General features: G+C 42.0%; 1 protein-coding gene across 6 annotated transcripts in view; it reads right to left on the bottom strand.

Annotated features, from left to right (window-relative positions):
- Window positions 1–12,500, bottom strand: part of LOC135110958 (neural-cadherin-like) — a 212,963-nt gene that overhangs the window by 144,606 nt on the left and 55,857 nt on the right. For all 6 annotated transcript variants that reach the window (XR_010273510.1, XM_064023676.1, XM_064023677.1 and 3 more), the window contains one exon: window positions 6,263–6,301. Coding sequence is in view for 5 of the 6 variants with exons in the window: in XM_064023676.1 (XP_063879746.1) it covers window positions 6,263–6,301 (39 nt within the window). In the remaining variant the exon portion in view is untranslated. The remainder of the gene's footprint in view (window positions 1–6,262; window positions 6,302–12,500) is intronic.

Raw genomic sequence — 12,500 nt, 5'->3', positions numbered from 1 at the left:
GGAGTGTAAACCATTTTTTCTTTTTTATACAGACAGACTGGCGGACAGACGGATTGACAGACATATATGCAGGCAGGCAGGCAGACAGACAGACAGACAGGCAGGCAGACAGACAAACAGACAGACAGACAGGCAGGCAGGCAGACTAACTGACACAGACAATTATATTTTACTAGTATTTTACTGTATCGCTTGTTTTTACCATCTTTGTGAATTGGTGTAGAGTGTATAGGGTAAATCTTTTTTTACACACACACACACACACACACACACACACACACACACACACACACACACGCACACACACACACACACACACACACACACACTTCTTTAATTATCACCCAAACAAAATAGAGCAGAGATCAGCACCAAACACAAACACGCCCAACTGACCCAACTAACCTCCCATGCTTTCTGTGAATCTGAGTGGTTGTTTGGTGCACGACAAGTCATTGTTTGGTACTCAATGACTGATCTTTATACTCGTATTCCTCAATCTGTAGAACGTTAGAATAAAGCATAAAAATCAGTAATCAGTTGCTTAGAATACAATAGGTTTGGCTTTATTTTTGCTCATCCAACTCCTTCAGTAGTATTTAACTGACCTTTCCTTAATCACAAACCACTCAAGAGATATTTCGTTCAACAGCAATCTCTAAACATTTTGCTGCCTAAACATTGGAAAACATATCCTTTCAATTCTTTTTATTCTTCCTGTAAATGCTTTAAACATTACCTTCAGAACTGTGAGCTGTTTTATATCTCAGTGATCGCTTAGGGTCATTCAAATAAATCAACTCATTACATTAAGTTAAAAAAGTTAACGACATTACAGGACGTGAGAAAAAGGGTGGTGGAGAGGAGAGAAACATAGATCTAGAAAGGAAAATGAAGGGGACAGAACGTAGGGAGTCATTTGGTGAGGCTGATAAATTTTGTGTTAAAATCCCAAAGTAATCAAGACTCGTGCACTCATTCCTCGACAGCCTTTCCCTAAACTTGCAAAAAATCTACCCTATTACGCCGCAGGGTTTAATTTCTTTGTCAGGTACGCGTCTTTGTGCTTCTATTTATACGTTTTACTGCCTTTTGCCCTTCTCTTCTGTTTACCAGAGAGAGAGAGAGAGAGAGAGAGAAAGACGAGAGAGAGAGAGAGAGAGAGAGAGAGAGAGAAAAAAGAAAAAAAAAAACTTTCTTTACATCCCCAAAGTTCGATAGCTGGAACGCTGGTATAGTAAACAAGAAACCAACAGTTCGATGTCTCGTGAAAGAATGTGGAAGGTAAGCAATACATGTGAAATAGTACTGCTGGCTAGGTAAATATTAGTGTGTGTGTGTGTGTGTGTGTGTGCGTGTGTGTGTGTGTGTGTGTGTGTGTGTGTGTGTGTGTGTGTGTGTGTGTGTGTGTGTGTGTGTGTGTGTGTGTGTGTGTGTGTGTGTGTGTGTGTCCCTTCACATTCACACACACACACACACACACACACACACACACACACAACACACACACACACACACACACACACACACACACACACACACACACGTTTTTTTTTTTTTTATACCTGTAACGAACGTTGCGTCGAAATAACTACGTTTATTCCACAGGTTTCGTTGAACTCCTAAGCAATTCAATAATTCCTGAAGTCTTGCGTGAAGTGGTTGCGACTGCAAACACTGGAGTAAAATTCAGATTTCTAAAGAATTTGTGATTTTGCGCTTGTAACTGCTCTACCGTAAATAACTTACTGCGAGCGGCACGGTGAGAGATGGCAGACACACACACACACACCCACACACACACACACACACAGGGAAAAACGCAAGGATCTATACTCATTCTAAGAAGTATACAAATGATTGAAAATTAAATATAACAAGTAAATACAATAAATGTATACATGATAATCTTGTCATCTTCGTTTCTGTTTGTCAATCTCGCTACGCATGAATTTATAAAGTGAAAGTAAAGAACAATGATACGTGTCTGCAGTAAGAACGTCACCGCCATCACTACCACCATCACCATTGCCATCTTCACCACCACTACCAACAACACCAACACCAGCAACAACAACAATAACCCAAGCACAATAACCATACGCACAGTTACTCAAAGATAGCACGTCGCGCAGGCCAGAGAATTTCAAGTCTTCAGCCCATTCAAAACAAGTCAACCTCCGAACTTCTTAAAAATCCACCGTTTCAATTCGTTTAGAGGAAATGAAGAACAAAACTATAAAGAATGAGTAAGTGTAGATAATTTTAACTCCTTAATAGCGAAAAAACATCATAAACATCACAAAATTATCTAATGGTATCGATAATAAAAATGAATTAATACTGTAATACTGAAAGGCTTAAGTGGAATAAAAATTGATAGACTCAAAAACTGCTTTGAATTAAAAGCTCCACAAAGACCAAGAAGAACTGTGGATGTGATAGTTGTTAAGAATATAATACGAGTTAAGAACATAAGAAAACAAGGAAAGCTGCAAGAAGCCATCATGCCTATTCGTGGCAATCCCTGTATAAAACTATTTCCACTGTCATTCCCACCCATAAATTCGTCCAATCTTCTTTTAATCCCTACTGACTTGGCACTAAAAACCTGAATACGAAGTCCATTCCATTTATCTACTACTGTATTTGAGAATCAGTTTCTTCCTATCTCTTCTCTAAATCTAACTTTATCAAGCTTGAACCCGTTACTTCTTGCCCTATCCTGATTCCTGACACTGATGATTTTATTTATGTCACCCTTGTCATATCCCTCAAGACCCCTCTACTACTGATTTCATTTTATTTATTTTTTTTTTGCGGAACATTACCAACAAGACGTCACTTTTTAAGGCAACTGTACAACTAGGTAATGTTTAAGTCCTGGAAGGAAATCTCGGTTCAGTATCATTGTTGCGGTGGAAGCGAAACCTACTCTCCATGTCACGCCACACTACTCACTCCGCCTTTGTCTCGTCCAGCCTTACTTTGATGCTGCCTCTCTCACTCCTCACTCCCGTTCTCACTCGCTCTCCAATTCCATGCTCCCTGTCCTTCATTTCTCTCTCTCTCTCTCTCTCTCTCTCTCTCTCTCTCTCTCTCTCTCTCTCTCTCTCTCTCTCTCTCTCTCTCTCTCTCTCTCTCCTACTTGTCATCTTATTCTTCTTTCTTTTTTTTTTTTTCTTCGCTTTGCTCCTTCTTTTTCCATTCTCCTCGTTTTATCCTCTTCATTTTTCGTCTTCCCACTTTACATTTTCTTCTCGTCCTCCTCTATTCCTCTTTCGTCTCCCTCCTGTTCCCTTTCACCGTCTTTCTCCTTGTCGTCCTTTTTATTTTGCTTCCCTCATTTCGTCCTCTAATCTTCTTTCATCCTACTCTTGTTTCCTCTTTCGTTCTCCATCTTATACTCATCATCATCATCATCATCATCACCACCACCAACACCACCACCATCACCACCATCCCCCTTCTCCTCTTCCTCCTCCTCCTACCTAATCTATATAAAAAATTGTCGAATTCTTTACGCTACGCTTCCACAAATCTATTTCTGTCCCTCTTCATGGCCACCGCACGTAGGTAGTACAATTTTATTTTCTTTCGTTCGCTCTCCATTTTATACGTTCACAAAATAAATGAAAACAGAAATGTTTGGTTAACGTTTCCCTCTATTTCACGGCAGCACAGAATAAGAAAATTGTGTACGTGTGTGTGTGTGTGTGTGTGTGTGTGTGTGTGTGTGTGTGTGTGTGTGTGTGCTCGGGTCAGCCAATGAAACCTCCACATAAAAAAAAAAAACACACGAAGCCGTTGTTTCAAAAGTTTGGGCGGAATTTAAATCGGGCCGTCAAAATAGCTTAATTTTGTAATCTTTCTTGTTTTTGTTTTTTCTCTCCCATTTCGACATTTTTTTCCTTCCCCCCTCTAAGCGCGGGCCGATGTGATTGCCTTCCTCCTGCTGCTGCTGCTGCTGCTGCTGCTGCTCTGCCAGACTGACGAGGGTAAATACGGCGAGTTGGAATCGAAATGAAGCGGCGCATTGCGATGAACTAAAGGCTTCTCACGCTTACGAGAAACGAAGAGGGAAAATGGACGAATGATGTGAGGCAGAAGAATGATGGAAATGTGTGCGTGTGTGTGTGTGTGTGTGTGTGTGTGTGTGTGTGTGTGTGTGTGTGTGTGTGTGTGTGTGTGTGTGTGTGTGTGTGTGTGTGTGTGTGTGTAAATTAGTGGACAGACGGGCTCAGAGAGAGAGAGAGAGAGAGAGAGAGAGAGAGAGAGAGAGAGAGAGAGAGAGAGAGAGAACCAACGCAAAACGGATTTTTAATTAAAGCAAAAATGCAGCACTTACCAAAACAGGAAACTTTAATTAAGACAAAACTAAACATAAAGACCAAAATTTGCCTGCAATGAAAACTTGGAAAATACTCTAACGTCCCCCCCCAAAACACACACACACACACACACACACACACACACACATATATTCTTACCCAACTCATGCCTTCTGTCTTTATGCACACACCGTCCTGAAACCACTATGCTTTTGGTATATGTGACTCACACCCGCACCAGCACCGTACCCATATCGCGTGTGCCCATACCAACAAAACTATTATGCGTAAAAATTTATCCCCACGTTCACCCCACGCCCGAAAGTCTGCGCACGTTCAACCCACGCAGCCAAGTTTTATTATTTTCATCCGTGGCAGTAATGATTCAGCGTTTACACGTCTATCACTGCAACTGCCTTGGTGTATTGGTCTTATATCTCCGGCTGATTACTTTGTCTGTTCGCTGTACAACGCCGGGAAACTTGTTGTCGATAATTGGACATGAGATGTGTTTTATCAGGATATTATCAGCAAGCTTCTGAATTAACTTAGCGATTGCAGTGTTCTCCGACAGAAGATCTTTTAACTATCAAACTGTAACACTGCCCTGTAAAGGTACGCTTCTGCACAGCTTTAGCAACTGCACTACCCTCTGGCGGAAGAGTAATAAACTATTTAGTGAGATGCCTCCATCTACCGGCAAGCTTTGGAATACGTTTAGTGGCTGCACTACCCACCAGTGGCGAAATTCTGCACCATTAACAAAAGATAATTGGTGAAGTACCTCATCTGTATTTATGGGCCATTAATAGTGGTTAATGATTATTATCGAAGAAACTCGTAAATACTGAGGCCTCGTGACGGTAAGGAACATTTTAACACCCAGCCTGTATTAATGGGCAGCAGACCACGTCGGCTGGCGGGACTCCTTACCTTTTGTTAAAGGAGAGGGAAGTGTGTGGACGGATCCTATATAGAATCTTTTTTTATACAATAGTTTGGCTTCCGACAACGTCCTATAGACATTTGGCAGAATCACTTGTCCATTTTGTAGACTAAATTATTTTTAAGTGATATTACGGATATAACGAAAAAAAAAAAAAAAAGATTATATTTATATATGTGGTCGTTGCAAAATGCACCTTTAATCTTGGGCTCTGAGTCAACCGTGACCTCGCCTATAATTCACACTCTAACCATCCTGGCTGCCCTACATCTAATAATCGATAGTGCAGCTCCCTCCAATGACCTATCCATTCCTTAGCCCGCAATTCACGCCTAACCTTCACCATAAACAGTCTGCATTTCTTAACCTATCCTCTCAGGGTTTGCTGCCCACACCTGTCCCTTTCACTCTTACCTCAAGATATCTTTCAGTCCCTCCTTCGTACATCAAACGTTTGCATCGCTTGATCTTGAGTAGTTTAAACATGCTTTAGTGAAATTTATTAGGGTTTTCAAGGGCATTTTTATGACTCTTGTAATAGATTAACAAGAGTTCTGCATCCTCATAGGAAAAACTCTCATGAAAATCTGACTAATCATCTCTACGGCCTTTGAAAAATAGTCCTTATGTTAAAGCGTTTACAATGTGGGCGCCAAATTAATTATGAGGAGGGAGTGTGATGAGGAGAAGGTAAAGGTTGAGATCTATATCGCGAGTGGGTTCAGGTAAGGGCATTGCAAATTGATTTTTTAAAGGTTATGATAATTTTTGCTAGCATTCAGAAGCGTTGTAAAAAATACTGCATGGATACAAAGAAAAAAAAAAAAGAGAGATTAAGAGAATAATTTTGCCTTTTCTAAGATGCAGGCCTATTTTAGAGAGACTCGTACAAAAATAAGCGACAAAGAAGTTCAGGGGGATTATGGGAAAACCCTAAAAATTCTTTAGCAGTGAAAAGTTTAACAGTGAAAAGATTAACACTCACCATGCACAGTAGCAGCGGCTGTCCCATCCCTCGCCGCACCTGTTGGGGAAACAAGCAGGTAAGATGAGCTCCTCACAAGAGAAGAAAATATCATAAAGCATCAATGATATGCATACGTAATACGAGTCACTGTTTCCCTATCTACGATTTTTCCTGAGACAAGTATCATATAAAATAATCAAGACAGATGTATGATTAGTTTAACATTGAGTGGTGAAATTTCCTTCTCTAATTACATGTTCATTTATGGATCTACCCGACAGAAGGAAGAGAGGAAGAACAAAGAGGAGATTTATGGATACGGTGAAAGAAGACATGGAAGTGGTGGGTGTGACAGAGGAAGGCGAAGAAGACAGAGCCTATTGGAGAAAGATGATCCGCTGTGGCGACCTCTAATGGGAGCAACTGAAAAGAGAAGAATAATAATTACTGGCTCATTTCAATCTAGAGCGATCCCTCATTACAGATAAATCAGAGTTGCCATGCCTTACTGCCATGAATGAGAAACACGCCCAGACGGTGCAATGGAATGAGTGGTGTACTGGAAAGGGTCAGCCACATTGCAAAATATCATGTTCAGAAGCATGTGGTGTTTCCTTGCGGCTGTATACGTTCACATCTTCATTGGAATTTTCAGCCAGTAATAGAACAGACTTGCAATTATTGAGAACAGAAACATAAACCCCCGTGAGTTTCAGCAGATGGAAAGCTAAGATACCGTCAGTGAACCGCCTCTCTATCCTAGGCCTATATACAGAAACGCTTTGCTTTCTCACTACTATTTTCAAAGGCCACAGAAATGATTAGCGGAATTTTCAAGATTTTTTTGTTGATAATGCAAAAATCTCGTTAATCTATCACTAAAACCATAAAAACTCCCTTAAAAACTTGTTACTTCAACTGGAGCCTTTGGAATGTAGTGGAAGTGTTTGTGTATTCGGACCCTGGACCCTGGGAAAGCAGGCTGAAGTGAACTAAAGTTTGCGCGCCTCAAGATTGGAGAACGTTAATACCAACACATTCACAGACAGTTATACGCCCCGAGTTCCGGCACAGTGAAATCTTAATGTATGTCAGCAGCTCCTCTGTTTGTATAAAACTCGGATCTGAAGAACTAAATGTCAAGAGTAGACTGGCATTTTAGTATTTCAAGTAAAAGAGAGTCTGGTAGTAAAAGACCAGGACTACGTGAAAGTGATTTGTTTTCATTTCTCTGAAGCGTGAAGAAGTACAGCTGAAAGCACAAAATGATGAAAAAAAAAAAAAAAAAGGAGTAAGAAAAAAAAAGGAGTAAAAAAAAAGTCCTAATTTGTCGCTCCCGAACAAGTAAAACAGGAAAGAGATTTATGAACAGATTCATTATTGGCGCGTAACAAAAAAAGTCATATGGTGCCGTTGAAAAGAAGCAAAAAAATAAATAAATAAATAAATAAAACAAACGTCCAACTGAAAGCTGCTTCCCTTCAGTGAGCAATAAAGCGAGTTCTAGGAGCCATGAAGTTCATAATATTTCTGGTCCATTTTAATTCAAGGTGAAAAAGGTCAGTTATCTAGAATCAAAGAACGTAGTAACCTGTTTGTCGTGTGTGTGTGTGTGTGTGTGTGTGTGTGTGTGTGTGTGTGTGTGTGTTGCAGCGGTGAGGAATGAGGTCCATGAGGGCGGATATTTCATTAGATTAAGACTGAACGTATAGCATTCTGAAGACGCCATCTGGTGGACCAACATCCTCGCGGCCTCGTTTCGTTTGTCGTGATTAAACAGAACAGATGGCAGCATTAGAGAGAGAGAGAGAGAGAGAGAGAGAGAGAGAGAGAGAGAGAGAGAGAGAGAGAGAGAGAGAGAGAGAGAGAGAGAGAATGGGTTGTCCACTGAAGCCTTCTTTTATTAACCGAACCTTTCATGCATTTATTTATGTGTGCTTTGGAACGCATATCCTTTTTCTCTCTCTCTCTCTCTCTCTCTCTCTCTCTCTCTCTCTCTCTCTCTCTCTCTCTCTGTGTGTGTGTGTGTGTGTGTGTGTGTGTGTGTGTGTGTGTGTGTGTGTGTGTGTGTGTGTGTGTGTGTGTGTGTGTGTGTGTGTGTGTGTGTGTGTGTGTGTGTGTGTGTGTGTGTGTGTGTGTGTGTGTGTGTGTGTGTGTGTGTGTGTGTGTGTGTGTGTGTGTGTGTGTGTGTGTGTGTGTGTGTGTGTGTGTGTGTGTGTGTGTGTGTGTGTGTGTGTGTGTGTGTGTGTGTGTGTGTGTGTGTGTGTGTGTGTGTGTGTGTGTGGTTGTGTGTCTGTGTGTGTGGTTGTGTGTGTGTGTGTGTGTGTGTGTGTGTGTGTGTGTGTGTGTGTGTGTGTGTGTGTGTGTGTGTGTGTGTGGGGCCATCCTACACACACCCTCCGCCCTCAAACGAAGCCCAATATGGGTCATCGCCGCCCCACCGCGCAGCCTGCTTTGTGTTGAGCGTCATAACACACTGTAACCCTCCGCCAAACACCACAGCACAAACACCACGCGTCGAAAAAAGGGGCGATAAAAACCAGCATTAATCTTCGCACCACCAGAGGCAAGTGTGAATGAAACATAAGCCAACAAAGCCGTGACGAATTGCTGCAGGTGATCGATACAGTTTCCTTTACATCATCGGTTACAATTTATTATTAATAGCACCAACCAGAGCTGACGGAGCCACCAGCAGCCTTTGTAAAGGTGGTGGGTGCAGCGGAACGTGGCTTGTTCATGGGACGCCCTAGGAATGCTGTGAGTGTGGCGCTGCTCGTTTTCTTTGTCCTGTTCCACCTTTTTCTCGTTTTCTTCGCCCTGTTCCACCTTTTTCTAAGCGTTGTGTCTGGTGGCGTTATGAATCAAAAGGCCTGCCAGACGTGAGAGGTGGTGTGGCAGTATATTAAGTTATAAGTAAGAACATAAGATCATAGGAGAAAAGGTCAGAAAAAGCATTCTTACACGTATCAGTCCCTGTCTAAAACATTCATTCCTATATATACTTATGATCCCTCTCCACAAATGTGTCTGATCTTTTAAAGCCACGCTATCGATTTGGCAGTAACGACATGAGTCTATTTTAGTCACCCATTAAGTCTAGTCCAGTAATTTTATAGGCTATTCCAAGTCATCTATGTCTATTCCAGTCATGAAGTCTGTTCTTGCCATCTAAGTCTATTCCTTTCATCAAGTTTGTTCCTGTTATCTAAGTCTGTTCCATTCAAGACAGCTCCAGTCAAGAGTGTTCTATTAGAGTCTGTTCCACTCATCACGTTTGTTCCAGTCATCAAGTCTCTTTCAGTCATCAAGTCTGTTCTGGTCAAGTCTGTTGCAATCAAGTATTTTCCAGTCATTAAATCTCTTCCAGTCATCTGCTAAAGAGAGCAGCACGATGATGTACGGTCGGGTGCTTCAGACAGCTAATCTCCCCCAATTCCTGTCTATTCTTCAGTTACCCTCATTCTTTGCCACTCCACCACACGTCCATCTCTCCATTTCACTCCTTGTCTCCCCCTCGATCTCGTGTCCCAGAGACAAATACTCGTATTCGTCGTGCTGGAAATTGCTTGGGAAAATACGACGAGAAAATACGTAGTTCCGAAATATTTCATCAAGCTTGCACCCTCCTCTCATCCTAAGTTTCCTTGATCCAATCTTCGCAAATCGCTATGACATTCTGGGCCACACAATTCCTCTTCGCCTCATATCATCAGAGCCTCACAGGTTCTTGTAGCCCATCACTGCATGCAATAGCTGCTAAACAGGCACTAAGTCTTGTAACATTATGGACATTAGAATATAAGTGAAGTTCCAAGAAGCCAGCAGATCTACACGAGGCAGCCCATGTATGAAACACACATACGTATATCCACCTACCATCCCTCTCAATATTTAATCAATTTTTAAAACTTTCTCTTGACTCGACACTAATAACCTAATTGCTGAGCCAACTCGTATTCCAGTCATCTACCACTCAGCTGCAGAAGCAGTGTCTTCCTAGGTCTTTTTTTAATTTAATTTCATCAAGCTTGAAATGGTCCTGTGGTAGTTACAGGTCACAGCATATGCAATTATTCTCCTCGTGTTTATAGCAGTCACTGAGTTTAATAACTGTCATGATCCTTCCTTGCGGCATTCATTGCATTATTTCTTCATAAATTATTCGCATCCCCCATTTTGTTTTTAAGCTCATTTTTTTTTTTAAGTTTATTTAATATTTTCATGTATCTTAGGAATTTGTATGTGAAATTTTTAAAGTACATTTAGGAATAAACCGTAAACGATTACCACACACACACACACACACACACACACACACACACACACACACACACACAAAACATCCAAGATCTTTATGACACCAAGCTGGAGGTAAACAAACATTATTACCGTGGAGTGAAGCCCACGCGAGGGTGGGGCCGGGAGAGAAGCGGCGCGTGGCTTGGAGGCGTTACGGACAAGATGGGAGGGGCAGGTAAGTGACAATAAATATGCTTCTGGCTTTTCTCCTCCTTGTGTTTACACGGCGTCGCTCAGACACGCTCTTGTTAGGCGAATGGAAGGCGAGTGTGGATGGCTCCAGTGCACCTTCGGCAAACCCTTTACTGAAGCTGATGGAAAGCAATTGTGTAGGTGTGGGCGTGTTGGTGTGTATGTCTGTGTGGGTAGCAGGTGTTGGATTCAGCCTCGGTAGTGTTAGCATACAGATAGCGGCGTGCAGATTCAAGCCCTTCAGATTCCAGAGCAAAGGACTGGTGGTGCACGCGAGGCAATGTTTGGAGAGGCTGCTCATCACAAGTCCAGGGAGAAGAGGAGGCAAAGAACAAAGGTGCGAGGAGAGGCGAGTGAAGCGGCGTGACTTAGGTTAGGATTTGACGATGGCTGGGTTGTGTTTGGTAAAGATAACAAGGAAGAAGGGGGACTTTGTTTAGTGTGTGTGTGTGTGTGTGTGTGTGTGTGTGTGTGTGTGTGTGTGTGTGTGTGTGTGTGTGTGTGTGTGTGTGTGTAAGAATATGAAATCAACATCTAATGAACATGAAAACAAAATGATGAATGACTCCAATATAAAACAAACAATGGAGAAATCAAGATATAAAATGTCACGAAGGAGAACCGTGACATAGTTATTCAATTCAGTAAATAATAATTACGCATCCCTGTCCCTCTCCCTCTCTCTCTCTCTCTCTCTCTAATCCCCAAGTTATGGCGCCCTTGGTCAGGATGGCTGGTAATGGCGGGGGTCGGGCGGGTGCAGGCGGCGTGATCCTCTGGGGTGGGCTGCAGCGAGCGATGGCCTCATTAAGATTGGCATTACTCCGAGGCCCTGCTCTATTTTTGGGACCTGCTATGATACGTAACTCTATGAAGACCACTGCCTTGTTTGTCTCGTTTTCTGCAGGGCTTCTGTTGGCTCTAGGACACTCTGGTAGATTTATAGGTATGCGTTCTCTCTGTAAAGGTTTGTGATTTGAGGAGAGAGGTGGTAATTCTTGACTTTTGAGTGGTAATTCCTGACTTTTCCTTCAAATTATTTCGCTGTATATGTGTTTTGCTTCTTCCTTCTGCTTCTCCTCTTCCTTTTCATCTACATGCCATTGTTTTTTATCCTCGTTCTCCTCTCCTCTGTCTTTTTCTTCTCCCTCTATTGTTTCATATGCCTCTTCCTTGCCTTTCTCTTCCTTCTTCTTCTTCTTCTTCCTCCTCCTCCTCCTCCTCCTCCTCCTGTTCTTCCTTTTCCTCTTCACCAACTCTCTCGCCTCCTCCTTTCTGTTCTTAGATTGTTTATTTTACCTGTACGTACTCCTTTACAAAGGAATATAATTTCCTTCGTTTAATGTATTTTCCTTCTCTCTCTCTCTCTCTCTCTCTCTCTCTCTCTCTCTCTCTCTCTCTCTCTCTCTCTCTCTCTCTCTCTCTCTCTCTCTCTCTCTCTCTCTTATTTATGCATTAAATTATTTACTAGAAATAAAATATATACTGCTATACTATAAGCAAAAAATTACATATTTCTTTTTCGAGTGCACACACACACACACACACACACACACACACACACACACACACACACACACACACACATTTTCCACACTCCAGCTTGGTTCGGATCCGATTTACAGGCAAGACGCTCCAACTTCTCTACTAATTCCGATCATTACAAAAGTTATTTAATTCATTATGGTCTTATTCACTTCCAGGAGGAGCCACGTAGACACACCTGCCGTGCACGTGTGTGTGTGTGTGTGTGTGTGTGTGT

The sequence above is a fragment of the Scylla paramamosain genome, chromosome 21, assembly GCF_035594125.1.
Source record: "Scylla paramamosain isolate STU-SP2022 chromosome 21, ASM3559412v1, whole genome shotgun sequence".
Classification (NCBI taxonomy): Eukaryota; Metazoa; Arthropoda; class Malacostraca; order Decapoda; family Portunidae; genus Scylla; species Scylla paramamosain.
This window is presented reverse-complemented; position numbering and strand designations above follow the sequence as displayed.